The following is a 27,976-nucleotide window of genomic DNA, read 5'->3' on the forward strand; positions in this document are numbered from 1 at the left end:
CATATAGGTGTTCTGTGCCTTTGAGCTTTGAGCTTTTCTTCACCTTCTGGAACACTCGAAATTCATGTATTTGTTTGCCTCATGGTGTCTGTCCCATATGTCTTGTAGGCTTTGTTCACTCTTTTTAATTTTTTTCCTTTTTTTTGGTATGACTGGGTTATTTGAAAAGACCTGTCTTCAAGTTCTGAGACTTTTCCTTCTGCTTCTTCTAGTTTATTGTTGAAACTCTCAGAAGATTTTTTATTTTGTTCATTGAATTCTACAGTTCTAGGATTTCTGCTTATTTCTCTTTTATGATACCTAATCTCTGGTGAATTTCTCATTCATATTCTCAATTGTTTTTCTGATTTCTTTGTACCATTTATCTGTATTCTCTTGTATTTAACTGAGCTGCTTTTATATCATTGTTTTGAATTTTTTTAGGCATTTCATAATTTTTTCTTCATTGCAATCTGTTGCTGGACAATTATGTTTCTTTGGAAGTGTCATATATCTTGTTTTTTGTTTTTTGTTTTTTTTTTTCATATTTCTTGAGTCCTTACATTGATATATGTGCATCTGGTGTAACAATGGCTTCTTTTAATTTTTTGGATTGGCCTTTGGAGGGGAAGACTTTTTCCTGAAGATGTATCTATGGTGTTGGTTGGGTAGGACACTTTAGCTTTGATCTGGATGTGTGCAGTAGTGTAGTTTCAGTATGATTTCTTCAGCTGTAAACAGTGTCAGTGGTGTTTGTGATTTCCACAGTAACTTAGGCTAAAGTTGTTAGTGGAGGCTGTGGTGAGGTTTTGCTTGGGTTGGGGATGCCAGGTGAGCCAGTCCTCAGGCTCCAGTGATGGCAACAGTGGGCTGAGTGTACCTGTCCTTGGGCCCATGTTGATGTATGCAGACACCAGTGTTACCTGATTTAAATGGGTCAATTCTTGGGCCTCCCCATGGCTTGCTCAGGTGCCAGCAGTGGAAGCAGTGGGCCGGGCAAGTGGGTTGGTCTTCGGTTCTCTGGGTAGCATGTTTGGCATGGGTAATGGCAGTAGCAGTGCCAGGATAACCCTTGGGCTCTGAAGCAGCACATAGTGGTGCCAGCAGTGCCTGCAACAGGCTGGGCAGGCCAGTCCCTAGGCCAAGTAGCTCGTGTAGGTGAGTGCCAGCTATGGCTGTAGTGGCAGGCTAGGTGTGCCTTAGGCCCCTGGGAGGAGTACACAGATGCCAGCAGTGGTAGACAGGGCAGGGCAATCCCCAAGGTCCTGGGAGTTGTACTCATGCACTGGGGTGATGGTGTCAGGCTGGGTGGGCCTGCCCTCAGGCCCCCTGGTAACACACTTGGGTGCTGGCTATTGTGGGCAGGGTGATCCCCACACTCCCAGGCAGAGTGCTCAGGTGGATGCAGCAGCAGCAGCAGCATTGGTGAGTGGGGGGAGCCTGTCCTTAGAGCATGTGCAAGTGCACTGTGGCCTTGCTGCTGGAGGGAGCTGCAACCACAGTCAGGGAGTTCTCATACTCTGGGGGAGGGGGGGTCACATGCTTTGGTGTCAGTGGTGGCAGCAAGAGGGTAAACCAGGGCATGTGCAAGTGCACACAGGCAGCCTTGCTGCTGAGGGAGGTGGGGTTGCTGCCAGTGGCGCACACTCACACCCCCAGCAGCAGCAGTGGCAGCTGCATTGGGTGGTATTAGAGCTTGTCTTCAGGGCACCCTGCTGTGTGGGTGGGGGAGTGTTGCTGTTTGCATGAGCCCTCCCACATAGGCACTTCTCAGGCTCTAAGGAACACATGCCCTTTGTCCCAGGGCGGCCTCCCTGGTGCACTGCACCTCCCATTCCCTGGGGTATAGGGCACTGTTATGCTAGAGTGCTGGGGACTTTGCCATTTTGCTGAGTCTGACCATTGTTGCACTGCTACAGCCCTCCTGGTGGACACAGGGTGTAGGGGGTGTTAGTGGGGCTCCAGGGATATGGATATGCAGGGGATGTTGGGCCCCAGGGCAGTATGCATTGTGGGAGCTGGGCTCTCAAAATGGCATGGTGCTGCAGCTGTTTAGTACTTGGAGGGTGTGTGGGACTCGATGGATGTGAGCTCCCTCTTTGAAGCAATGTCATTGTGTGGTCTCCAGGCAGGTCACTATGCTATTCTCTGGGCTCACGATGGGTTCTCCCATGGCTGGGTTTGCAGGAGGTCCTGGTGAGACTGTGGACCACTGGGGATCTCTCACTTACCCTTTCCCTGCACTTGGGAACCTCTCCAGAGTCTCAGCTGAGCTGGCTGCCTCGCTTCCCTCTCCTGTGACTCTGGTGTTCCCTGTCACTTCTCTGCTGAATTCTAGTGCTCTCTCTTGGATGCTCATTTGAAGTGTGATTATCTGATTGCTAGTTTGGTTCTTCTTTGTGGAGTATGCAAGTGTTGGATGCCTCTAGTCAGCCATCTTGAAGTGATTTACCTGTTGTATGTTTTGGTTATTTTTTTTTTTTTTTGTAATCCCATAGGCCATTATCATTGTTTATATACTCAATATTTGTTGAGATTTACCCACATATTTAACATGTTCTTTGCTCTTTACTCCTTCTTGGCATCTCATACCTTTCATCTGGGATTAATTTTCTTCTGTCTGATGTAGATCCTTTAGAATTTCCTTTACTGCAGTTTCTGCTAGTGGCATTCTCTCTTGGTTTATGTTCATTTGAATATGTCATTGTTTCAACTTCCATCCTTGAAAGACATTTTTTGTGGGTGTAGAATTTCAGGTTGACAGCTATTCTGTTTCAGCACATTGAAGATGTCATTCTTTTGCCTTTTGGTTTCCATTATTGATATTGAGAATACAGCTGTCAGTCTATTTCTCTTCTGACTGTAATCCATTTTTTAATCTGGCTACTTTAATATTTTCATGTTATCTTTGGTGTGTTGCAGTTTCACCCTGATACTTCTAGGTATGGGTTTCATTGAATCTTGATGTCTTGACAAAACCACACATACAAGTTTACTTAAATTTTAAGAAGTTTTAAATGTTTGATGTTATATTTAACTTTTATCTTTTTTTTTTTTTTTTTTTGTTGAGACAGAGTCTCACTTTGTTGCCCAGGCTAGAGTGAGTGCCGTTGCGTCAGCTTAGCTCACAGCAACCTCAAACTCCTGGGCTTAAGCGATCCTACTGCCTCAGCCTCCCGAGTAGCTGGGATTACAGGCATGCGCCACTATGCCCGGCTAATTTTTTCTATATAGATTTTTTTTTTTTTTTAGGTGTCCATATAATGTCTTTCTATTTTTAGTAGAGACAGGGTCTCGCTCAGGCTGGTCTCGAACTCCTGACCTTGAGCAATCCACCCGCCTCGGCCTCCCAGAGTGCTAGGATTACAGGCGTGAGCCACCGCGCCCGGCCTAACTTTTATCTTTATTAAGGATTTCAGATGGCACAAGTAATTTGAAGTTGTAAAGCACTTTTCATGATAGCCTTTTCAATATTGAGTACAAATAGTCCAAACCACATTAAAGTAGAATTTGGAAGCAGTTAGAGTAGAAACAAAGGTGTGTCCACTGGTACTACAATCTGTTTTGTAAAGATTCCCAGAAGTTACCAGAAGAACTTTGGGATTCTGGGGAAAGTATGGTTAAAAATTGTTAGTTGACGTTCACCTGAAGACATTGCATGTGTGATTTGTTTTGCATTGTTTCAGTCATTGCTCATTAATTATGGATAGGTTAATAGTGGTTAGTCCTATACTTAGACAAGGTTAAATATTCTTTTTGAGTCAAAAAAACATATACTTTAGCCAGTACATCATTCATTTAGATGGCAGCTATAAAATAAAAGTACTGTTTCTTAGATATAATGCAATAAATTCTTGAATGCAAAATATTTTTTCTAATTATTATTATTTTTTTTTTTTTTGAGACAGAGTCTCACTCTGTTGCCCAGGCTAGAGTGAGTGCCGTGGCGTAAGCCTAGCTCACAGCAACCTCAAACTCCTGAGCTCAAGCGATCCTCCTGTCTCAGCCTCCCGAGTAGCTGGGACTACAGGCATGCACCACCATGCCCAGCTAATTTTTTCTATATATATTTTTAGCTGTCCATATAATTTCTTTCTATTTTTAGTAGAGATGGGGTCTCGCTCTTGCTCAGGCTGGTCTCGAACTCCTGAGCTCAAATGATCCGCCCACCTCGGCCTCCCAGAGTGCTAGGATTACAGGCGTGAGCCACCGCGCCCGGCCTCTAATTATTTTTGATTATAATTTTTAATATAACAATTTTCTTCTAATAGAAAAAGTAATAAATGCTCAAAGCAAAAAATTGAGGAAAGCTTTCAGAGATAACTGTGGCAAACAGTGTGGTATTTGGCTTCATACTACTTTGTTTTTCTCTTATACATACAACTTTAGAACCATACACATACATGGTTAAATCAAGGGAGAAATGTTGAAATAAATTCTGTTGTAGTTATCCTTTAGCATAATATAGAATAATTTAGGAGAATGATGGTGTTATATTTAGAAGGAAACCTCTCCAAGACATATTAAGTAAAAAGGGTAAGTCCCCCAGACACATACAGTGTAATACCATTATGTCAAAACAACATAAATATGGTTTTTTTCCCTTCTTCTTCTTCTTCTTTTTTTTTTTTCTTTTTTTTTTTTTAGTGATGGGATTTCGCTATGTTGCCCAGGCTGGTCTCAAACTCCTGGGTTCAAGCGATCCTCCCACCTCAGCCTCCCAAGCAGTTTGGGACTACAGGCATGTGCCACCATGCCTGCCTATAAATATGTATTTCTATATGTTCCTATAGAAATATGTAGATAAATACCTAAAAAATCTGGAATACTATATATCAGATATGTAATACTGATTATTTCTGGGAAGGGAGGTTGGATGGCAAAGGAAGTGGTAATAGGGACTTTTGCTTTTATCTGTGGCTGTTTTTAAAAACAAGAATGTATTTGTATATCATATTTGTGCTTTAAATAAAATAATTTTAGTTTGAAAAGGCATTATTTTGCATATCCTACTTTCTTGCCTACTTTTTCATAATATATTGTGACAGTATTTCCATGCAAAATAAATCTCTACAGATTGTTTTTATTTCTGCATTGTATTTCATCATATGGCTATACCATAATTTACTTAACCAAATCTCTATTTTGTTAGGTATTTAGAATATTTGCAGGTTTATGTTATTAAACTAGATGATACAATGTCTTCAGTCACGTTTTTGTTAAAAAACAAAAACGAAACTAGATGATATGATGAATACCTTTATCATGTATCTTTTCATACTTCTCTGTTTCTGTAGAATAACTTTGCTGGGTTAAGGGGTATATTTTTTAGGCTGACAAATGGTCTTTGAAAAAGATACACCCATTTCTACCACCCTCAGAGGTAGATGAAAGTATTTTCTTCCTACTCTGGCCAACCTTTGGAATTCTCATTTTTGTTTTTTGCTAATTTAAAAAATGTTATTTTTCAAATTTTCATTTCTTAGATTACTAGTGAGGTTACGTATTTTTCTTTCCATGTATTCTGACCATTAGTATTCCTTTGTAATTTGCCTGCTAATCACCATTTTCCATTTTTCTCTTAGAGTGTTCCTTATTTATTTGTTCAAGTGCTTCATTTATTGCACATGTCAACCCTTTGTTAAAAGTAAAAACTTTTTTTCTGTCATTTACTTTTTAATGTTATTTATAGTCTTTTTACATAAATATTTATTGACTTGAATATTATAGAATTTAAGGGCCTTAGCATTAAATAATTTCAAAAGGCACAAATAATATTAATTTAATTGAATTTAATAAAAAGCATCTGTATTGTTTTTATTTATTTTGACTATTAGATACATTGGAAATGTTTGTTTTATATAATTCATACATAATTCCTTTTCCAAAATTTTTTTAGGATGTATCACTTAGAACTTTTTCAAATAATGACTAAAGACAATTTAATTGCAAAATTTCTCAAAAAACGTAGTGAGGCATCCTTGAATACTACTTGATTTGACTTTATGTTAAAAAACCACTTATTTAAGCTTTGCTGATTTTCTTTTTAAGAATAGTAATAAAGTTCAATTTACTTTAAGACCTTCTTTTAACAGTTTTTTAAACTGTGTAAACACTTTTGTGATCTGAAACAGCAGAATTCATATTAGGCTTATTAATCATAGAAAAATCCACCAAGAAACTTACTTGTATAGAAGTTCAGCAGGCTATGTGGCTTTTTTCCTCTATTTATTTAGGTTTTCCTTTCTTAGTTCTTGTTATGACCTGTCTTTCAAAGCCCTTAGCTTCTAGTTGGTGCTGTCACAGCTCATCAGATTTACTCACAAGACCTGTACAGGGTGTCTGGTGAGAAAGAGGAAAGAAGCATGTGTGCTGCTGTGTCCTTGGCAACTTGAAGGAGACTGAATCACATAAATGAAAATGAGCCCCATTGTAGATTTTTCTTTTTGTAGAATTTATTTGATCTTGCTGTTTTCTGTTGTCAACTTGTTCTTCCCCGCCCCCACATCTTGTATCTTAGTTCCCTCTAAAAAATGATTGAAGTTTAGGAAAGCCTGTAAGCTATTGTGGGTTTTTTCCCTTATACTGTCCTTCGCATGTCTCTGGCCTATACAGTTATAGGAGTTTATAGTTTTTCATTTCATTAAAGTCCACGTAGTTAATACATGAAGGAGTAAGATAAGACAGTCAAGCAATTTAGAATCAGAACTGGGGCTACCATTATTTTGAAAGCTATGTGAGATTTTTTTAAACCTTTTTCCTGTCCTTTTTTTGGGGAAGTTTGTGAACAAATGTATTATTATTTTGTTTTGATAATTTTATTTATGAACATAATAAATGTAGATTTTTAGTCTTTTGAGAAATTGGAGAAATTCAGAGAAGATTCTTTTTAAAAATTTGCCCCAATATTATAATTTTTTCTATTATTATGAAATACTCAGTTTTTTAGAAGTAAATTTTGCTACATTGTAAACCATTCTACCTTGCTTTAAAGGTACTTAAATGCTTTTAAGTAAACTATATAAATTCAAATTTGAACTTACATAATTTCTAAAATATTAGTGAATATGTTTTATTTAACTTTAGCTTCAGATTTATACATTGTTGATTAATGGCCCCACACTGGTGTGAAGTATCATCTTGTAGCCTGATTTTTTTAAGCAATTGTGACCTTCCAGATCAGGAAGTGGGGCAGGCAGCAAACTTCCAGATGCTTTGAGTATAAAGTTGCAGAATCCCAAGAGTATAGAGGAATTCCTCTGGTTTAAGGGGAACTTTGGAGGAAGGGAAAATCTAGAATCAGGAAGGTGTAGCCAAGCGTTCCTATCTTGTGGTACCATAGGCTTTCAGTGACCATCTAAACTCTTTTCTTGATAAAACCCTTCAGTTTATTGGGTCCCTGCCTCCCACATCTCATGGAAACAGCTTTAATTTAGAAATGGAACTCATTGGTAACATGGCATTTCCTTCACAACTTTGTAAAACATTTTTGATAATGAATATTTGATAGACCTGGCATAGTAGACTTTTTTTGTTGCTAAATCAAACATAATTGTACCACTAGAAACTTTCTTCCTAAGGTTAAAGTAAAAAAATAAAAATAAATAGATCTTAAAAGTAATTAATTATCTTGGGCAGTTTTAGCTTTTATTTTATGGGTGGACAATGTGCAAAGGAGTATGTGGTTTCTGTAACTTGTGCTTCACCACTCTAAATTTTAAAATTAAGATTTTATAGTTTTTAAGGCATGTATTTACCAACTTTCCCCTTATTTTTGTATGGCTATGTATGTTTAGTGAAAACCACATAAAGCAGCACTTTTTGTTTCACTGTGTTACAGTGAGTCAAAAGTGGCAGAGGTACATGTAAAAAGTTCAAGGTGTGTCAGTCTGACTAGAAGGCTTCTGAAGTATTCGTTTAGATTTTTGCCCTTAATGTAGTCTATAATAAAATGTGGACTAATATATTTAGTATATTCACTATTCTTGCTTGGTATAAATGAAAGGGTTAGAAATGCTGTCAACCCAAATGACTCACTCAAAAGCCATGAAATTTAAAACAGCTGATATTTTCTTTTTCATATGAACAGTTCAGAACAAATGTTTTCCTCGTGCAAATGAGATGGCTATTATGATGCAAAGAAGTATCTTGAGAAAAACAAATTTCTCTTTTTTAAGTATTCTAGCTAAATACTACAATAATTGCAAGCAGAGCCTGGAGATTTTTCCTTTTTCATTCTGTTCTATGATATATTTCAGCAAGTTCTCTTGAGACTATTAGAATGTCTTAGTTTTTAGGACATGTGGTCCAATGGGGATACTTTGTCTACAGACACAACGGGTTGGCAGTTAGATTTTGCATGTCTTCATATTTCTTTCCAGATTCTCTGACCCAGGGTAACCTTTGGTCCTTCTCTGAAGGCAGGAGTGAAGGAAGTTTGAGCAGGTGACTGATGATCACTGACTATAGCCCACAGACAATATGTGAATTACTTTAGCAGTTCCCTTAGTCTCCTCCTCCTCTTCCTCCCCGCCTTAAATCAACAAATGCAAATAGCTTCATCCCCATTTGCTAGAAATTCCGGCTTGCTCAGGCAACATGGGCTTTGTTGTTGACTTGCTTTCTCTAGAAAGGCAGTTTTATTCCTGGTAAGGAGTAAGGCTATCAGGTGAAACCTAAATCACCTTAATGATAAATACAGCAACAACTTGTTTCTCTGGAATATTTATAAAGGTAGGAATCACAGCCAAAGTTTCTTTATATTGTAGTTGAAGTGTTGTTAAAGAAATTCATTGTCTGCTTTGTTAGCTTTTGTATACTAAATATTCCAGTAATTTCTGTTATCTGAAAAATCCTCTATTTCTAAATATTACTTATGGAAATTGTTGGCACTCTTACTTGAATAGTCACTTCTAAAAATTATTTTATGGTACAGGGAGAAATCAGTCTTTGCTTATTTCCACCATAAAAATATTTTTTCTTTTTTTAAAATGCAACAGTTCCATCGTAAGTCAAATTTGATCATGTAAATCATCAGTTTGTAATGAAAGTATTGTCAATTTTTTTTATAGTTTTTAGAAATATGACAGTAAATGATATTTCACTGGTATTAGATGAGACTTATTAAAAGTATTTTTATGATATAGAAGCATGGATATTATTTTACTTAATTAAATATTATATCCATACATTTAATGTGTTTTTTGTGGAAATTGTAGCAGGACTGCTATATATTTTTCTAATAGTAGCATAACAGAAATTACTCTACAGAAATCCTTCAGAAAAAAAGATACTATGGTTTAAAAATTGATTGGCTTTTAAAAGCTCAGCTTGTTAGGTAAATTATGAATTGACCTAAAACAACTGAAATTGCTTCTTTTTGTGTTAACTTTCTTCTGAAAATATTTAAAGTTATGGGGATTGTAATTTTCTTTAATAATGTCATTGTGACCAAAATCTTGGTTTTTTTTTTTTTGAAGTAAACATATGTGAGTAGCAGTTGTGAAACAAAAGTCTGCATGGGAAGCACCCCCCAATGAGACTGAAAGGAGTAGTTTACAAAGTGTCTGTGGCAAGAAGAAAGCATATATGTTTTTAAAACAAGACTCTTAAAGCTCTTCTAAATTCTAATAGTGATTTCTAGCTTGTTTTTGCATTTTTATGATTTCCTTTCTAGGCTGAATATGTATGAGAATGTATTAATAATTATATAACAGGATAGGAAAGCCATATAAATTTTACTTAGATTTTATTTGAATTTAGCATATATGCCAACTAAAAAAGGCATTATCACTTAAGTATGGAGATGAGAACAACTTTAGTTGGGCTTTTCTATCTTGTTTAAATTAGAGAGCTATCTTTTACTCTTTCAATTGTGTTTGGAAAGTTTTTCTTAGTAACATTTTTACAAGTTTTCAGTAACTTTAAGATAGATATTCTATGCACATTAAGGTATAATGTTTTATAAGGTATACGAAGAGTTTCTTCTCCATTCTTTAATCTATTTATCTTAGATCCCCAAGCCCTGTTTTGAAATGGGGGTTGGGGGAGTCAATCAAAGCTGTAGATCCTTTAAATATATCTGGTTTTGGTTTAGGTGTCCAGACCTATTTTTTAAAAGCTGCTGGAGAAGACGTAATAGCACTTCCCAAATGGAGATGCTCTGTCAAACCCCAAAAGCAAGCTATTTTAAATGAAATCTTTACTTTTCCGAGTGAATGATGTATTCCTTTTTGTGTGAAAGTTACCTTTTATTATATGTTTAAAGTATTTTTAATACTGCAAAACAGTGGTTCTTGGTGTTGAGAGGGAAACCTACATGGATCATCGAGGAGACTCAGGAAGGATGATGGAGGAGCTAAGGCAGCAGGGCTGGGCTTGTTCTGGTCATTGGACTCTGACCATATCAGCTATTTCTACTAGGCAAATGAATGGGGAGCTGGGGTGAGCCTTCAAGTTAGAGTAGGTGCAAAGTCCAGCAAGGGTTAAAAATATGAAAAGACAGGTCCAATTTTCATAACAACTGGGACAGCGACCACTAGTAGAGACCTTGTTTTCATTTGTTGACTTCATCCTTTTTCCTTGTAGTGATTAGTTGTAAGTCAAATAGACCTTTGAAGACGAAAGGGGTGGGGGACAAAAGAGGCTTTTATGCTTGTTTTGGGCACAATAGGAAAGTGGGAGATAGAATGAAAAAGCAGAATCTTAGAGAAGTCTTTAAGTGATGATACAAGAAGAGTGATGACCTGTGGGAGGCAGGATCGAGGTGTGGGGGGGGATGTCTGACTAGGACAGAGGGTGCCCTGCTACTGTGAATGGAGTTAGACACTGTGTTTCTGACAGTCAACTACTTGGGCAGTGGAAATAGTTTTACCGTTATGTTCTGCTGAATCAGCTTCTCTGAGAAATTTCTGCCTGTGGTACTGAGGCGATCTATAATTCTGAAATTGCCGGAGACTGAGCTGCAGATTGTTGTGTTTTGTTTGTAAGGATTCTAAAGGTCACTGCTGGTATGTAGTGAGCCTACCTGGGTATTTCTAATGTTATTTTTAACATTATGTGGATTCATGTATAGTAGTCTAAAAGTATTGCTGTTTATCTAAATAGAATATTATAGTGCTTATGTTAAATAATCATTTTCTTTAGCAATATCTAAATATTTAAAATGGCTGGTTCTGTTGTTACTCAAAGAAGAATCTAAGTTGTTTACCTTTGTTGGGGCATTTTGTGTTTTTAATGACAAAATTGGTATTTATTATAGAACATTTAAAAAAGATAAGTGATAAAATCTAAAATTTTTTTGTATTCCTGCCATCTGGTGATAATCACTGTTAACATTTTAATTAATAAGCCTTAGGACATTTCAATTAAAAATTAATTGCCAGTAGTCATTGAGACCAACTGAGGACATCTTTAAAAGCATATGTTGTATTCTGTTCCATGCACACAGAATTGTATTGGTTTGGTCCCATTTACTTAGTCTTACACTGTTCTTCTAGTAATTAATAGACTTAAATGTGATCTGATTGTAAATATTCAAATTAGAGAAATTCCACAGGAAAATTTAAAGAGTCAAGAAAGACTATCAGAAGGTACTCCTCCAATATTTGGTACAATTTTTTTCTTAGAGGTGTATTTAACCTAAATAATTGAAAAAAACTCAATTACTTTGAGTTTTATTCAAAGTAATTACTTTGAGGTATAATAAAAAAAACTTTATTATACCTCAGTAAAGCTGAGGAAAAAAAGAAAACAACCAAAACATCTAAACACTGAATTATTAAGGACATGTTGATATTTGTTTTCCGTACTACTTTAAATTATTTTCTTTGTGGTTTACATGTAAGCTCTCTCAAATCTGAACCTGAAAAAAATTTAACCAAGTCATTTAATTCTGTATTGTAAGTTTATAGAAGAAAATATTTTGATTAAAATTTCTTTTATTTTCATTATTTCCCTCATTAATTAAAGATAATACCCAGTTTAAGCAAAAAGCGTGGACTTTTGGGTGAGACAGTCCTGAATTTGAATTCCAGTTCTATCATTTCTAGACTGGATGTATGATACTGGGTTGGATAGTTATACTTATCTTGCTGAGCCTCTATTTATTCATATCTAAAATGGAGATTATAATAATACTTTCTTTACAAAGTTATAAAGACAAATTTTAATAATATATGCAAAGTCTCTGGCACATTTGAGATATGCAAATTTTTCTTCCTTCCTTTTTTTCTTTAACCCTCCAGTCGTTTTTTTTTTTAATGAGGTGAAATTCACATAACATAGAATTTACTATTTTAAAATGAACAAATCAGGGGCATTTATTACATTCACTATGCTGTGCAACCACTACCTCTATCTAATTCCAAAACACTTCATCCCCCTGAAAGGAAACCCTATACCTATTAAACAGTTGTTCCCTATTCCTTTCTCCCCCTTTCCCCTATTAACCACCAGTCTATATTCTGTCTCTGTAGATTTACCTATTCTAGATAGTTCATGTAAATGGAATCATATGATATGTGACCTTTTGTGTCTGGCTTCTTTCACTTAGCATAATGTCTTCAAGGTTCATCTGTGCTGTAGCATGTATCAGTACTTCATTTCTTTTTATGGCTGAATAATCCATTTTATGGATATCTCACAGTTTGCTTATCCGCTTATCCATTGATGGACATTTGGGCTCCTTCCACCTTTTGGCTACTGTGAGTAGTGCCGCTGTGAACATGTGTATAAATATTTGAATACCTGTTTTCAGTTTTTGGGGTATGTACCTAGGAGTGGAATTAGTGGGTCATATGGTAATTCTATTTGTAACTTTTTTGAGAAACTGCCCAACTTTTCCACAGCAGCTGTACCACTTTACATTCCCGTTAGCAGTGTGTAAGGGTTCCAATTTTTCCACATCCTTGCCAGCAGTTTTCTATGTTTTTTTTTTTAATTATGGCTATTCTATGAGTATGAAGTGGTCCTAACTGTGGACTTGATTTGCAGTTCTTCCTTCCTTTTTGAATGGAATATATTCTAGAAATTGACTTTTAAGTTGATTGATTAGTATTTGGAGCATATTTTTACTAAGAAAACTATGATCAAGTCATAGTATCCTATTTAATGCATAAACTCCCTGAACTGTTTCTATGAGACTAGAAGACCAGAGACAAAACTTTAATATTAAATAGTCATTAGTTCAGCAAACATATATTGGATATACACTGCGTGGTGGGCCCTAGACCAGGTGTTGGAGATATAACAATGGAGCTTAACATGGTTTCTTCTAAGGGAAGTCACAAGGTGATTGGACAGATAGATATGTAAGTAAAGATAAGATACTATAAGGTTGGGCCGCTGTGGTGGCTAGGTGTAATCCTAGCACTTTGGGAGGCCCAGGTGCGAGGATCGCTCAAGGTCAGGAGTCCGAGACCAGCCTGAGCAAGAGCAAGACCTCGTCTCTACTAAAAAAAAAAAAAAAAAAAAGAGAGAGAGAGAAATTAGCTGGACAACTAAAAAAAAAAAAAAAGTGTGTGTATGTGTGTATTAGCCGGGCATGGTGGCACATGCCTGTAGTCCCAGCTACTTGGGAGGCTAAGGCAGAAGGATTGCTTTAAGCCAAGAAGTTTGAGGTTGCTGTGAGCTAGGCTGACGCCATGGCACTCTAGCCCAGGCAACAGAGCGAGACTCTGTCTCTAAAAAAAAAAAAAAAAAGATACTATAAGGTCTATGCCAGTAGAGATAAACACAGTATATGTGATGGCGTGAGCATCAGGGTCCTATGTTTGCTTGGGAAGCTTAGAGTTAGAATTTTACAGAGCTGGTAATTGAGCATAATTTCAAAGAATCGGACAAGGGAGGGAGGGAAGGCCTTTCCTGGGAGAAGGATCAGTCTCTGCGAAGGCAGAAAGGGTCAGAATGTTTGGGGGCCTGAAGCAGATGATTGTGGCTGAATCTATAATGATAGTTAGGGAGGAGTTGAGGCTGTGAAGATATGCAGAGGGCAGATAGTAGAGGGCCTTGGGCAGTAGGCCAAGGAGTTCAAATTTTAGCACATAGGTGATGTGGCATCACTGAAGGTTTTTAAGTGCAAAACTGATACACAATTTGTATTTTAGAAAGATCATGCTTATATACTATAAAGTATGGATTGGAAAGGACAACCAGGAATGGCAACTAAGAGGCTAATGTTGTAGCTTACGTGAGAGGTCAAGAGGTCCTGAATCAAGCCATCGACAGGCATGAAGAACACATCTGGGAAATATTTGGGAGATAGGCTTGGCTAGATATATGGAGGGAAGAAGAGTACAAGGATGATCTCAGGATTTCTTTTTTTTTTTTTTTTTTTTTTTTTTTTTTTTGTTGAGACAGAGTCTCACTTTGTTGCCCAGGCTAGAGTGAGTGCCGTGGCGTCAGCTTAGCTCACAGCAACCTCAGACTCCTCGGCTTAAGCGATCCTACTGCCTCAGCCTCCCGAGTAGCTGGGACTACAGGCATGCGCCACTATGCCCGGCTAATTTTTTCTATATAGATTTTTTTTTTAGTTGTCCATATAATGTCTTTCTATTTTTAGTAGAGACGGGGTCTCGCTCAGGCTGGTCTCGAACTCCTGACCTTGAGCAATCCACCCGCCTCGGCCTCCCAGAGTGCTAGGATTACAGGCGTGAGCCACCGCGCCCGGCCCCAGGATTTCTGCCATCAGATAATTGGGTGAAAAAAGGTAATATCATTCATCAAGATAGAGTATATAGGATAAGCACAATGAATTCTGCTCTTGGAAATGTTGAGTTTGAGATGATTATTTAGATATCTAGCTGGCTATTGAAAACACATCTCTGGAACTTGTGAGGCCTATGCTAGAAAGAGGGAGAGAGAGAGCATGTGATTTTATGTGCACAACATGCATGTGCACTTGAGCAAGCAAGAGAACATGAGAGCGAGTGATTTGGGAATCATTCTTATAGATAGGCAGTAGCTGAAATCATGGGACTGAACTAGAGCACTCAAAACTGAGGTGGAGGGGAGTAGAAGGTGGCCAGTCCTTGGGAAATAACACAGGAAAAGTGACAGAGGTAGGAGGAGAATCAGGAGGGAATGACTATGTGAGACCCCAGAAGGAGTTTTAAAAGAAGGCATTGTCACAAATATCTAATGCTGGAAGTCAAATAAGATCAGGAGGAGGTATCCCTTGTCAATGGCTGTTAGGAGATTGTTGGTGACATTAGCATCCAAAGGTTCCCTAAAAAGTGGTATCTGTGGAAGTATAATTGCAGAGGGTTGGAAATGAGAAAATGGTAATAATAGTGAACATGGAGTTTTTTAAGAAGTTTGATCTTAAAAGGAAGGAGTGAAGGTATTAGCTAGAGAGAATGTAGATAAATAGGAGTTCCTTCTTTGGAGGAAACTTTTTTCCCTTCCATTTGTTAGATATTGACCACAAGGTTTCCCAATCTCTAATCTACTGATAGAAGAGGGCAAGGAGTACCCTCAGGGCCTGGGAAGGGAGGGTGAGAATGCAGACCATAATGGTGATAGTAGTGGTGCTGCTATCGATAAAATGTGCCACAGGCAGAATTTAAACAATTTGCCCCGAATCTCATAAGTATTGTGTGACAAAGCTGGAATTGAACCTAATTAATCTGGAACCAGTGTTCCTGCACCTAGATAGTGAGAAGAATGGGAAGAAATAGTTGTAAATAACAGTTGGTACCAGAACCCCGTGTCCATCTGATCTAACCTTACCTCTTCTGAAAAAATCCTGTATCTTCATCTGGCTTCTGACTTCCAAATGCCTGGTATGATAACTACAAGGAACATGCGTCCTGGTTTCCATTTCCACTAATAACAACTACCCCCTTATGGTTTCCTTCAAGAGTTTTTCTCGGACTTTGAGTTATTCTAAAAGGACTTTTTATTGCTGAAAATAAGGAAATAAACATGCATTTAAAACATTCCTACTATGCTTATAGAAAGGTAAAGTTGGCCGGGTGCGGCAGCTCACGCCTGTAATCCTAGCACTCTGGGAGGCCGAGGCAGGCAGATCGTTTGAGCTCAGGAGTTCGAGACCAGCCTGAGCAAGAATGAGACCCCATCTCTACTAAAAAAAAAAAAAAAAAAAAAACCAAACAGAAAGATAGTAGCTGGACAACTAAAAATGCATATATAAGAAATTAGCTGGGCATGGTGACACATGCCTGTAGTCCCAGCTACTAGGGAGGCTTGAGGCAGTAGGATCACTTAAGCCCAGGAGTTTGAGGTTGCTGTGAGCTAGGCTGATGCCACAGCACTCTAGCCCAGGCAACAGAGTGAGACTCTGTCTCAAAAAAAAAAAAAAAAGAAAGAAAGAAAGATGAAGTCACTCTTATCTGACAATAATAGTCCTTGGGTATTCAAGAGGCTATTTTTAGAGGCAAAGTAGACTTCGGCTGTTATGAACATTTAATTCCTGAAGCAAGGTTGGGCTTCTGGTATGGGTTGGGTGGCTCCTCTGATACAGGTAGTGGGAAGGGAAATAAGAAATGGAGCAGTGGGCTGGACGCAGAAAAAAAAATAAAAAAAGAGCAGTGTCTGAAGATACCAGTCAAGGAAGCAAGTGCTATGGTATGGAATGGCAGCAAGAATGAATGAAGGGAACTCAGAGATTGACACCTGACCCACCTCCCCTTTGCTCTTATTGCTGCCCATGACCAATCAGTTTATGGCAACCCGGGGCTCTATGGGATAGGGAGCAAAGTTCCAAGCAGAGGCATTGGGCAGCACAGCTAAGTTTATGTGAACACCAGGCCTCCTTTAAGTGAAAAGGTGAAAGTTCTTGACTTAGTAAGGAAAGAAAAAAAAAATCCTATGCTGAGGTTGCTAAGATCTCTGCTAAGAACACATCTATCTGTGAAATTACAAAAGAGGAAAAAGAAATTTGTGCATAGTATACATAGGGTTCAATACTATTTGTGATTTCAGCTATCCACTGAGGGTCTTGGAATGTATCCCTCATGGATGAGGAGGTACTACTGTACTTGTTAATGTTTTTTCTTTATAAATATGCTTCCACAGCTGGGTTTGAAAAAAAAACGGCTTCCTATCAGAGGGCAGCTATTGACTATATAGTGAAACAGCACATAGGAGTTCACAAGGTTGTCCTTTAGGCTTTTTTTTTTTTTTTTTAAACACGTGCCTCTTGACTCAGGGGAGTGAATTTGATGATAGCCTTTTTTTGTTGTTAGAGAATAGAAAGCAGAGTGGCATATTGTAGAAAGCATGTACTTAGTCTTAACCAAATGGGTGCTCTCAGCTAAGTTACCTAACCTTACACAGCCTAAATTTCCTCATGTATAAAGTAGGGAAGCAATACCTACCTCATAGGATATTTGGGAGGATTGTGTGCAATAACGGATATTATAGTGCCTAGCATGTAATGGGTATCCAGTAAATACTGGCATCTATCTCCTTTCTTTCTCGAGTTCCCCCTGTGCCAGGCTTCAAGGCCTCCTCTTGGTTTTATTCCTTGCCTTCTGGATTGTTTCCCAAGATTTTTAAATTTCTTTTCATTTCCACAATTCATTAATTCTCATTTCTTGGACATTTTCCTTACTCGAATGTTTTCTGTTCTGTCTGAACATAAGCTGAAGGACCAGATAAGATTTGTATTAGGTGTTTATATAAAATTTTTATTAAAGATGAGTAGCATATCCTTCTCTATATTTCATATAATTTTTTAAAAAAAGTTTTTGCTCATTTTGTGACCACTGTGAATACACGGTTATAGTGCTATATATAGTTTTAACCTTATCACTTAAGTCCATTTTCTATTTCAAGTAGTTTAATACTGAATAGAGTTTTAACGTGGTGTGTGTATATATGTTATATGATTGCTCTTTGGCGTTTAATTTTGATGTCATATATTGAATGGTTACTCTTTCTTTTTTAGTTAAATTAGTTTGAAAAGTATTTTATTCTAGGTGTTGGGTATATAGCAATAAGCAAAATTGAGTCATTGACTTTGAAAAGCTTGCTTTCTAAAATGAAAAAATTTTTTCATACATAAAATTTTTTATACTTTTTTTACTTTGCTCATACATGTATATATGCCATACATTGAGGAGTTTTTATAACAGAATATTATATTTTAGGGGAATATTTGAAGTTAAAGCTTCAATTTTCACAATTCTTGGATCAAATATTGATTTCATTACATTTGCCATGTTCTACAAAGTTACTATTTTATTTGCTACAACTTAATTACCTATTTCTTTTTTTTTCTTTTTTTTTCAACTAAACATTTATTTGCAAATATATAGATTTTTGCTTCACATTTTTCTTTAACGTTCTTAACTAAATATTTGACATTTTATACACGTGCCCATGTGCTATAAGTGATTCTGTTTGTTTGCTATTTGGTTATAGTTTTTTTTTGTTATTAAGGAATAATATACATGGATAAATTACATAAATCTTTTTTTTTTTTATTTTATCTTATTGTTATGGGGGATACAGAATTGCAGGTTACATACGTTACCCATGTACCGCCTTTCTCCCTAAGTCTACATGATGGGTGCAACGCGCACTATCTGGGGAACAGACACGCCTTAATTACCTATTTCATATAGAATATACTAGTTTTAGACGTATAGCATTGACTTGCAGGTTGAAAATATCTTTCATTTCTTCAGTAAATATTTTTTGAGGATCTCCTATACTCCTAGGTTCTGTCTTAAACCAACCTGCCACAGGAATTTGAACCCAGTTCCTAGAGCCCAATATATTCCTGTTCTTCATGGTATTCAGAGTAGGGGACCAGAACTATAGAGATCAATAGACTGGTCAAGAGAATCAGTATTTATTTGGATTTAGTATCTAGGAAGGGGTCATTAGTGACCTTGGAAAAGAATTTCTTTGAAATATGTTTGGGAGAAGAAAAGCTTATTACAGGGGCTAAGGAAACAGAGTCATAAGCAAATTGAAGTGTCAAGTATAGGTGATTCTTTGTGGTATTTTGGTAGTGAGCAGGAGGAGGGAATTCACTCAAGCACTTGAAAGTATACCAGAAACGGAGGTAATTTCAAAATAAGGGATATATGAAGGTTGTAAGAGAGAGCAAGGAATTGGGGATCAAGTGATTAAATACCTTGAAGAGAGAAGAGATAATGGAAACCATAATATCCCATAGGAACCAAAGAAGATAGTTGTTAAGGCATAAGTAAAAGAGAATTAGAAAAGTAGAGAGAAAACTTTTTGACACAAAAGCAAACGATGAGAATGATTGAAAATAAAATTATTTTAAGATGTAGAAATGGGATTATTAAGGTCACTCCCAAAAGATAACCATTTATCTTCTCATAAAATAGAAGTGATTTGCTGAATGGAGTAGAGAGAGGGAGATGGAAACTTAAATAAGGAAAAGCGTTCTGCCATGGAAACGTACTGGAAATCAGTAGTTGCAGCAGTGACTCTCCAGTTGAAGTTAGCATGGATTTTGTAGAGACCAATAGCATCCTCATGTTCTAAAGCAGGAGGAGTTGGCAAACTATAGCCTGAGGGCTACATCCAGCCCATGTAACCTGTGAGCTAAGAATGATTTTTATATTCTTAATTGGTTATAGAAAAAAAAAAATAAAAGAATATGTGACAGAGACCTTAGATGGCCTTCAAAGCCTGAGGTATTTACTCTCTGGCCCTTTATTGAAAAAGATTTCTAACCCTTGTTCTGTAGCTCAGGACAAGAGAAAGTAGATGATAGTGTGACTCAGGTGGGAACTGACATGCTGGACATGATCAAAGATCAAGGGGTGGTAAAGGAAGGGGATACTAGTTAGAGGTTTGTTGGTGGAGGTGAACAGTTGGGTGCAGGTTGAGTAGGGAATAAAGCAAAGCCAGAAGAAAGCCAATGGATTGGATGAAAATGGAAGGAGCTTGTGGCTAGATGTCATAATGAGAATGTAAAGCATGGTCAGTTGGTTTGAAGCAAAGATGACAGGAAGTTGGAGGTTGAGAAAGGGGACACGATTGGTCATCTTGGAGATAAAAGAGTTCCAGAAATTGCCACGTATAACCATTTCAGGGAGTAGCTGAAATCTCCAATAAGGTCAGGATGATGAAGCATGATGGTCATTCCTTAAGATGATGACAGGGAGACTGTGTACAAAGAAATAATGTGAGTTAGATTACTGGAGTTTATGAAAAAAGTAGAAGTGAGCCTGGAATGTAAGGTAGATGATGGTAATGAGGTAAAAAGAGGCTGGTGTAAGTAGGTAAACTACTTACAAATGAGGGGGAGGATAGTGGTGGCAGTGAAGTGGTCCTCTGTTTGCTCTAGCAGCTGAGGGTAGGCTATGCCTTCCTCTTGGTTTGGTAAGTGTTAGAAGGTAGGTAAAAAGGCTGCAGTAAAGATGTGCTATTCTCTATCACAGGTCAGATTTACACATACATAGTCTTTAGAATATGGGAGGAGCAAAGCAGTAGATTGGTTTCAGGTTGTAAAATGAAGTAGTTAATTTTTGCATAGATGTATAAATGTACATACTCCTTATAAAGAATTTTTGTTTGGCATTAGCACTTAAGTTTTACTATGCAAGATTCATTTTTTATATTGAGATCATTAAAGAATTAATACTAAAAATATCTCTTTTTACTTAAGTCTGAACACAGACAAAAGTAACTTGGCAGGTAACCCTCATTCAAAATATTAAAACTGGATTGGGCTACTGTAACTAGTGGCTACAAATCACTTGGGCCTGATAGTGTCCTTTCCATGACAACATTATGTATGGTCTATATGGTAGTATATGAAACTTTATTATTAGACATATATATAGGGACATAAGATATTTTAGCCTTAAATACATAATTTTAATTTGGCAGTTATACCTCAATAAAGCTGAAAGAAAAAAATCAAGAGCAAGGGAGTCTCCTGCCCTCTCAAAGTTGAAACAGGAGCCCTAGGCAGTTGCTTTGCTATGTTTTTCTATATTGATGTGCAAGATGATTCCTGTATATGGCATAATTGGATAGTATTTTCTGAAGGAACGACTCTTTTCTGTGTTAAGGACTAAAAATCTGGGAAGCAGCCAAAAGGCAAATTGCTAGAAATTTTCACTATGCTCAAAGTTACTGGTTCCTCTTATAAAAGCCTCTTTATTTTTTCTGGAGAATTAAACTGGTTTATTTTCTGATAACATGAAATCTTAAAATACCTAAAACTTCATTTTAAATAGTATATTTTAGGTGGTTTCCAATGAATAATCCTTGTGAATAGTTTTAAAGGTCAAGTAAAACTTAGTTTTGAGTCTTAAGAAGACAATGCCTTAATTGTGTCATTTACTTTAATATTTTTTTGTTGTGTTTTTTTTCTCAGTTCCTATTGTAAAGAAAATAGCAAAACCACAGTCTTCTCCTTCCAAAGTGACCCAGCGTCCAATGCAGTCTCTACAGAAAACTGCTCTAGTATTACCAACACAGCAGATCAAGAAAGCAGGTCGAGCTAAACCAGCTGGACCTACTTCAGTTTCCAAAAAGGGCAATTCTGTTAAAACTACCACACCAAGGAAAAAAGGGGCAAACTCAGGAAAAAAGGTTAGTTGTATCTCCTGCTAATTTGTATGGTAGGTCTTTGTAGTGCCTTAGTATTTATAATATACAGTTTAGGAATTTACTAAGAGTATGATGAGGGACTTTAGTAATGTACTAAGAGTATATAGGCTCTTTTAAGGTCTCATATAGCTATTGAGAGATTGATATTTCTTTGGGTAAATTTAAAACTTTTTATGGTGTTCTACTTCTTTAAAAGTACATTGAAAAAACCGCATGGGTGATTTATGTTCAGGCTAGTTAATTTAAAACTCAGTATCCTTTAAAAATCAATGTGAAGTGAATTTTACTGTATGTAAATTATACTTCAATAAACTGGTGTTTGGGGGGGGTTAGGAATCAATTTGATACATTCAGTAATGTTGGAGTCACATCCTGTCTACCTTCAGCTACCTGAAGACACTAAAGAGTGAATGGAAGCAGACAGATTCTGGTGGCAGGGGGAGTATATGCTAGGAGAAGGGGTGTTATACAAAGTGAGTTTCCATTTTTGTGGTTTTTAGCCTTGGATCAAGTGCACTTTGTGTGGCATATGAGGCAGCAGGGGTATAGTAGAAAACATTCTGAGGAATGTTTCAAATAATGTTTCAAATAATCTAAAAAAAGACAGGAAAGGAAGAAAAGAATAACAAAACACAGAGGAGACAAATAGAAAGCAAATAATAAAATGGCAGACCCAGACCCAAACACTTTAATAATTGTGTTAAAAGTTAGTAGACTAAACTCTCCAATTAAAAGTCAGATTGTCAAAATGGATTTTTCAAAAGACCCGAGTATATCCTGTCTACAAGAGATATACTCTAAATATAAGGACAGAATCTTCTCAGATCTGTTGGAGCTGACCGAATTAAATTTCAGCAGTATTACCTTAATAAACATTCCTGAGTTCAGCCATATGATATCAGTATCTACAACATTTCTGTTTTGCTTCAACTAATGTTTGCTGTACGGAACAAAATAATACCATTTTGATTTTAAAATATATTGATACTGGTATTTTTATTTAAACACATTTAAAATTTATAAAATAAAAATCAAAAGTCAAAACTATATATTTCAGACATGTAGTTATAAACATTAAAAAATCAAGCAGATTATTCCAATATAAATCATAGATGAAATTTTTAAATAAAATTAAAAAGTTAATAGTGAAATTTAAAGTGAAATAATATTTTTAAATGCGTTTTAAAAATTACCATGCATGTGTATTTTACAGCTGCTGAAAAATTCTTTGTGATTAGTTGGTATAATGGTGAAGCTATAACTCCAAATAGTTTCTTTTGGCCCCTTTATTTTCTGATTCCAATGCTAATTTGATAATTTTGAAGAAATCTTGAAAACATTATGTAGTGGTGGGGAGGGAGAAAGGGACAGGTGTTACAATCTTTTTCATAATAAACTGTATTTTTTTGTTTCAAAGGCAGCATTTCAGTTCACTTTCGTCATCTTTAGCTTCATTATTTCTTCATGAAAAGATGAAGATTTTCATGCAGTTACCTATATCACTGTTTCAGTATTTGTATGTTCATAGTTTAGTTATTCAGAGTCTTTAGAGTAAAAAAAGATTCTTGCCACAGACTCATTCCTTGTCAGCTGTCATTTTCTTTCTCCCCTTAAGGATTCTAGAAGTATAGAAGCACATTTTCTAAATAAATGTCCCTTTGTTCAGTTTGCAGTGTTACTACAAACATACTATCTTGGTATATCTCAAGTGAAAGAATTCAGATTTAAGATTTTTAAAATAGTGAAATAATGAGATTATCAACACAATAATTGGATTTCAGTACTTAAAAATAGTATCATTTACTAGAATGCTGTGAACTCAAATGACAACAATTGATTTAAGCAAATAAATTCCAATAATATTGAATGCTTTCCTATTTTTTACTCCTTTGTCCTGCCTTTTAAATGTCCTCTATTAATACCTTTTCTAGGCACAAGAGTCCATTTTCTGATATTGGAGAGTCATGTTTGAAGGTAGCTCCTAGAAAACCCCAAGAGTTGATATAAAATAAACAAAACATTAGTGATGTCTAACAATGCCCAGAAGACATTTGGTTCTTGTATACAGTAAGCATAATTTTGTATAGACTTCAGCAAGCCACTTATAATTTTGCCAAAATTATTTTATGTAATATGGAGAAATGCAGGCTAGACATAGTGAAGACTAAGTGAGCAACTGCTTTCTAAAGACAAGCTCTGTCTTTCACCTTGCTGGGATTTTTTTTTTCTCTATTGGATATATTGCTCTGGGTTAGAGATTTAAAGACTTTTCTTTAGCAGTGTGAAAAAACTTGTCTTACAGGGAACCTCAAAAAAAAAAAAAAAAAAAGTTTTACAGAGTAAGGTGTTATCAGTTGGAGCAAGGGATAGGGTAGAGAATCCTAGCCTTTTGGTCTCTTCCTCCCCTGCCTGGACAGCTTGTGGGCCTCTGAGGAGATCAATTTGGGAAGTACTGCAGTTTATGATACGCAGGACTTTCCAACCTTCAGGACTTCTGATAACTGATAATTTTGTAAACCAATGATGGTTTATAATTTTCTGACTTTATCATCTAAGAATATTTTAATAGATGATGTATACTTGTGTTCTTTTTTCCCTTCTTTTTTAAAAACAGGAGAAATTTCTTCCTGTGATGTGTTCTACATCTTCAACTTCTCTACATTCGCTGATCAGAAAACGTGGCGTTTCATATGATGAGAGTGCCTTTGCTGGGTCATCAAAAATAATAATGTCTACAGGTATTAGTATTTTTAAAAGAGCATAAAATTACTAATCTTTTATTCTGTATTATTTTCAGTGTCTTTGAAGTCCTGGAAATAAGAGCAAAAAAAAAAAAAGATGATAATAGTAAACATTTCTTTTTTAAAATTTATTTCAAAATATTAAGAGGGTACAGATGTTTCTGATACATGGCTTGAGTCAGGGCTATAAGTGTGCCCATCACCCGAATACTGTTCATTGTACCTGTTAGGTGTGTTTTTGCCCTTCTCCTTCCCCCCCTCCCTGCTGCTTGATTTCCAATGACTTTTACTTTCCTCTGTGTACTTGTGTGCCTATCAGTTCCTATTTATTAGAGAGTACATGTGGTGTTTGTTTTTCCATTCTTGAGATACTCCACTTAGGATAATGGTGTCCAGTTCCTTCCAGATTGCTGCAAAAGGCGTTAATTCATCCTTTTTTTATGGCTGAGTAGTACTCCATGGTATGGTATACCACATTTTTGTTAATCCAATCATGAATTGATGGGCGCTTGGGTTAATTCCACATCTTTGCAATTGTGAATTGTGCTGCAATAAACATTCAAGTGCCGGTGTCTTCTTGATAAAATGACTTTTTTTCCTTTGAGTAAATACCCAGTAGTGGGATTGCTGGATTGAATGGTAGGTCTACTTTAAGTTCTTTGAGAAATCTCCATACTGTTTTCCGTAGAGGTTGTACTAATTTGCAGTCCCACCAACAGTGTATAAGCATTCCTTTCTCACTGCATCCATGCCAGCGTCTATTGTTTTTGGACTTTTTATTAATAATAAAAGCCATTCTTTGTTTTATATATCTGGGAGTTCCTGTGTTAGGTGCATATACATTTAGGATTGTTATGTCTTCTCATTGAATTGCTCCCTTTACCATTATATAATGACCACCTTTGTATTTCTTTACCATTGTTGATTTAAAGTCAATTTTGTCTGATATGAAAATGGCTACTCCTGCTCTCTTTTGGTTTCCATTTGCATGAAATATTTTTTTTTATCCTTTCACTTTGAGCTTGTTTGCATCCTTGTGATTTAGATGTGTCTCCTGGAGGCAGCAGATACTTGGGTTGTGTTTTTTCATCCATTCAGTCAGCCTTTGTCTTTTGAGTGGTGCATTCAAACATTAATGTTAAGAGATAGAATTGATATATGTCATGCTGTTCTGTTCATCATAATTGGTAGTACCTTGTTGCTTTTTTTTTTTCTTGTGCTGTTGTTTTTATAGGAGTTGTGAGCTTTGGCTATTTTGGGTGATTTTATACTGATGGGTATCTATGGTGCTGATTCATGTATAACGGAGTTCTGATTATTTCCTGCAGGGCAGGTCTGATCATGACAAATTCCCTCAATGTTTGCTTGTCTGGAAAAGGCTTAATTTCTCCATCAATTGTGAAACTTAGTTTTGCAGGATACAAAATTGTAGGCTGGCAGTTTTTCTGTTTAAGAAGATTGAAGATGGGGGCCCACTCCTTTCTGGCTTGTAAGGTTTCTGCTGAGAAGTCTGCATTTAGCCTGATGGGTTTTCTCTTGTAGTCAGTTGTTGCTTACATCTAGCTGCTTATAGAATTCTCTCTTTCATTTTGACTTTGGCCAGGTTGATTACTGTGTGTCTTGGAGATGTCCTGTTTGCTATGAATCTTCCCGGTATTTGATGGCCATCTTGAATCTGGATGTCTGGATCTCTCCGATACCAGGGAATTTGTCCTCAATAATTCCCTTGAATAGAGCTTCTGTGTTTTTATCTGTGTCTTCTTGTCCCTCTGGGATAGCTATAATTTGTATGTTAGTTCACTTCGCGTAGTCCTGTATCTCCCTAAGTGATTGCTCTGCCTTTTTTGTTCTCTTCTCAGCCTCTTTAAATGACTGGGTTAGCTCGAGAGCCTTGTCTTCAAGCTCTAAGATTCTTTCTTCTCCTTGGTTTACTCTGTTGCTGAAACTTTCTGCTGTGTTTTGAAATTTCCTAAATGACTCTTTTATTTCTTTAAGTTCTATTATATCCTTCCTTATTTTGTCTAGTTGTTTAGTGACTTTTTCATTAATTTATTGAAATATTTTGTTGATTTCTTTTTGTTGTTTCAGCTTTCTCTTCAATTCCACTCATCTTATTTGCCATCCATATTCTGAATTCCATTTTTGTCATTTTGACAATGTCCTTGTAGTTGGAGTTCACTGCTGTAGCTCCATTTATGATCCTTTTGAGGGTGTCAGTCTGTTTTGATTTTTTATGTTGCCTGGGTTCTTTTGCTGGTTTCTTCTCATCTGAAACCTCTTTTCTCTCACCTCAGGGCTAATAGATTTGTAGGGCAACTGTTCCTGACTGGGAACTCCTGCTTGATTTGAAGAAGGGGAAGTCCCTAGATGGCACTGTTTCCCCCCCTACTCTGGAATGTTGACGTGGCAGAGGAGGGGCGTGTGCACTAGAAGTCTCTAATGCAGCTGTGCTGATGTGTTCTGCTCGCTTTTGATTGCCTCTGCTCAAACCTGTGCTGAATGCTGTTTGTGTTGGGTGTTGGGTCGTCCACCAGATAGTTGTAGGATGTTCGAGTTGGGAGCTGGGCAAGACCCTCCTCACTGAGGCTTGTGTTATGGGGATTGCTCTACCCAGGGTCTCTCCGCAGGGTTGATAGTAACAGCTAGGTGAAGCTATCTAGGCAGTCATTGTGGGTTCCCGGGCTGTGGGTGTTCACTCAAACCAGGTTGCAGTGTACTGGCAGCTCGAGTCTGGAGGTCCTTGGCTGGGGGCACTGGACTTTGGAACAGTTCCTCCAGCCTTGCGGTAGTGGGGGAGGCTCTGGATTGGGGTCTTGGGGTCCAGGTGCAGTGCCAGAGTCTTGGGGATGGTGTCTCATCTCAGGCCTGGCAGGAGCTTTGGAGGTACAGAGGCAGAGCCTTGGGCTCTGGTGTGAGCGCCTCAGAGCCAGGACTGGGGAAGAGCCCAAAGCAGGGCTTCTGAGCAGGGCCTCAGAGCCAGGAGCAGAGCCATGTAGGTGGCAGGGCTGACCCGACTTGGAGGGTGGGGTCAGGGCCAAGCAGGCAGGAGGCAGTTGGGGCCTGGAGGGCGGAGTCAGGGCCAAGCAAGTGACAGGCTGTTCCACAGGCTCAGGGACCACCTGGATGCCAAGTCACATGGGCAGAGGTTGGTTCCAGCTGCCCAGGGACCGCGGAGTTCTCCCCACCCTCCCCAGGACCTGCTGAAGCAGTCCAAAGCCTCTCAGGTCAGAGCCTGCTGTGCCCTAGTCAGTTCCCATGCTCAGATCCCATTGCCCTGTAGGGGAGAAGTGCTTGGCTCCTAGTCATAGGGTGCAGATCAGGGAAACCTCCCATTAGTCCACTCCCTCCCCAGCCCAGTGCCAACATGGCACTGTGCACCCAAGAGCTCAGGATGGCTTTAGCTGCTGCCTGATCTCCACCGTGCCTGTTGTCTGGTGCTATGACTCTACACAGACTCCAGGCAAGTCCCTGGTCTGTCCAGACAGAGATAGCCTTCTCACAACTTGCACAGTGCCAGCAGGGTGAGCGCAGTGCCCCAATACTCTATCCTCCTATTCTTCCCTGCATGCTCTTTGATCTTGTTATATATATTGCCCCATCATTTTTTTCTCCACACTGAGTGTCCTACATTGCTTTTCTGTGGTTTCACAATGTTGCTTCAGAGAAGAGGTATCTGAACGTAGGCA

At 37.5% G+C, this 27,976-nt stretch overlaps 1 protein-coding gene across 1 annotated transcript in view; it reads left to right on the forward strand.

Annotated features, from left to right (window-relative positions):
• SCML2 (Scm polycomb group protein like 2) overlaps window positions 1-27,976 on the forward strand; it is an 84,818-nt gene that overhangs the window by 39,936 nt on the left and 16,906 nt on the right. The window contains exons 8-9 of the mRNA XM_069463463.1: window positions 21,314-21,531; window positions 24,164-24,287. Of these exons, the coding sequence (XP_069319564.1) occupies window positions 21,314-21,531; window positions 24,164-24,287 (342 nt within the window). The remainder of the gene's footprint in view (window positions 1-21,313; window positions 21,532-24,163; window positions 24,288-27,976) is intronic.

The sequence above is a fragment of the Eulemur rufifrons genome, chromosome 30, assembly GCF_041146395.1.
Source record: "Eulemur rufifrons isolate Redbay chromosome 30, OSU_ERuf_1, whole genome shotgun sequence".
Lineage (NCBI taxonomy): Eukaryota > Metazoa > Chordata > Mammalia > Primates > Lemuridae > Eulemur > Eulemur rufifrons.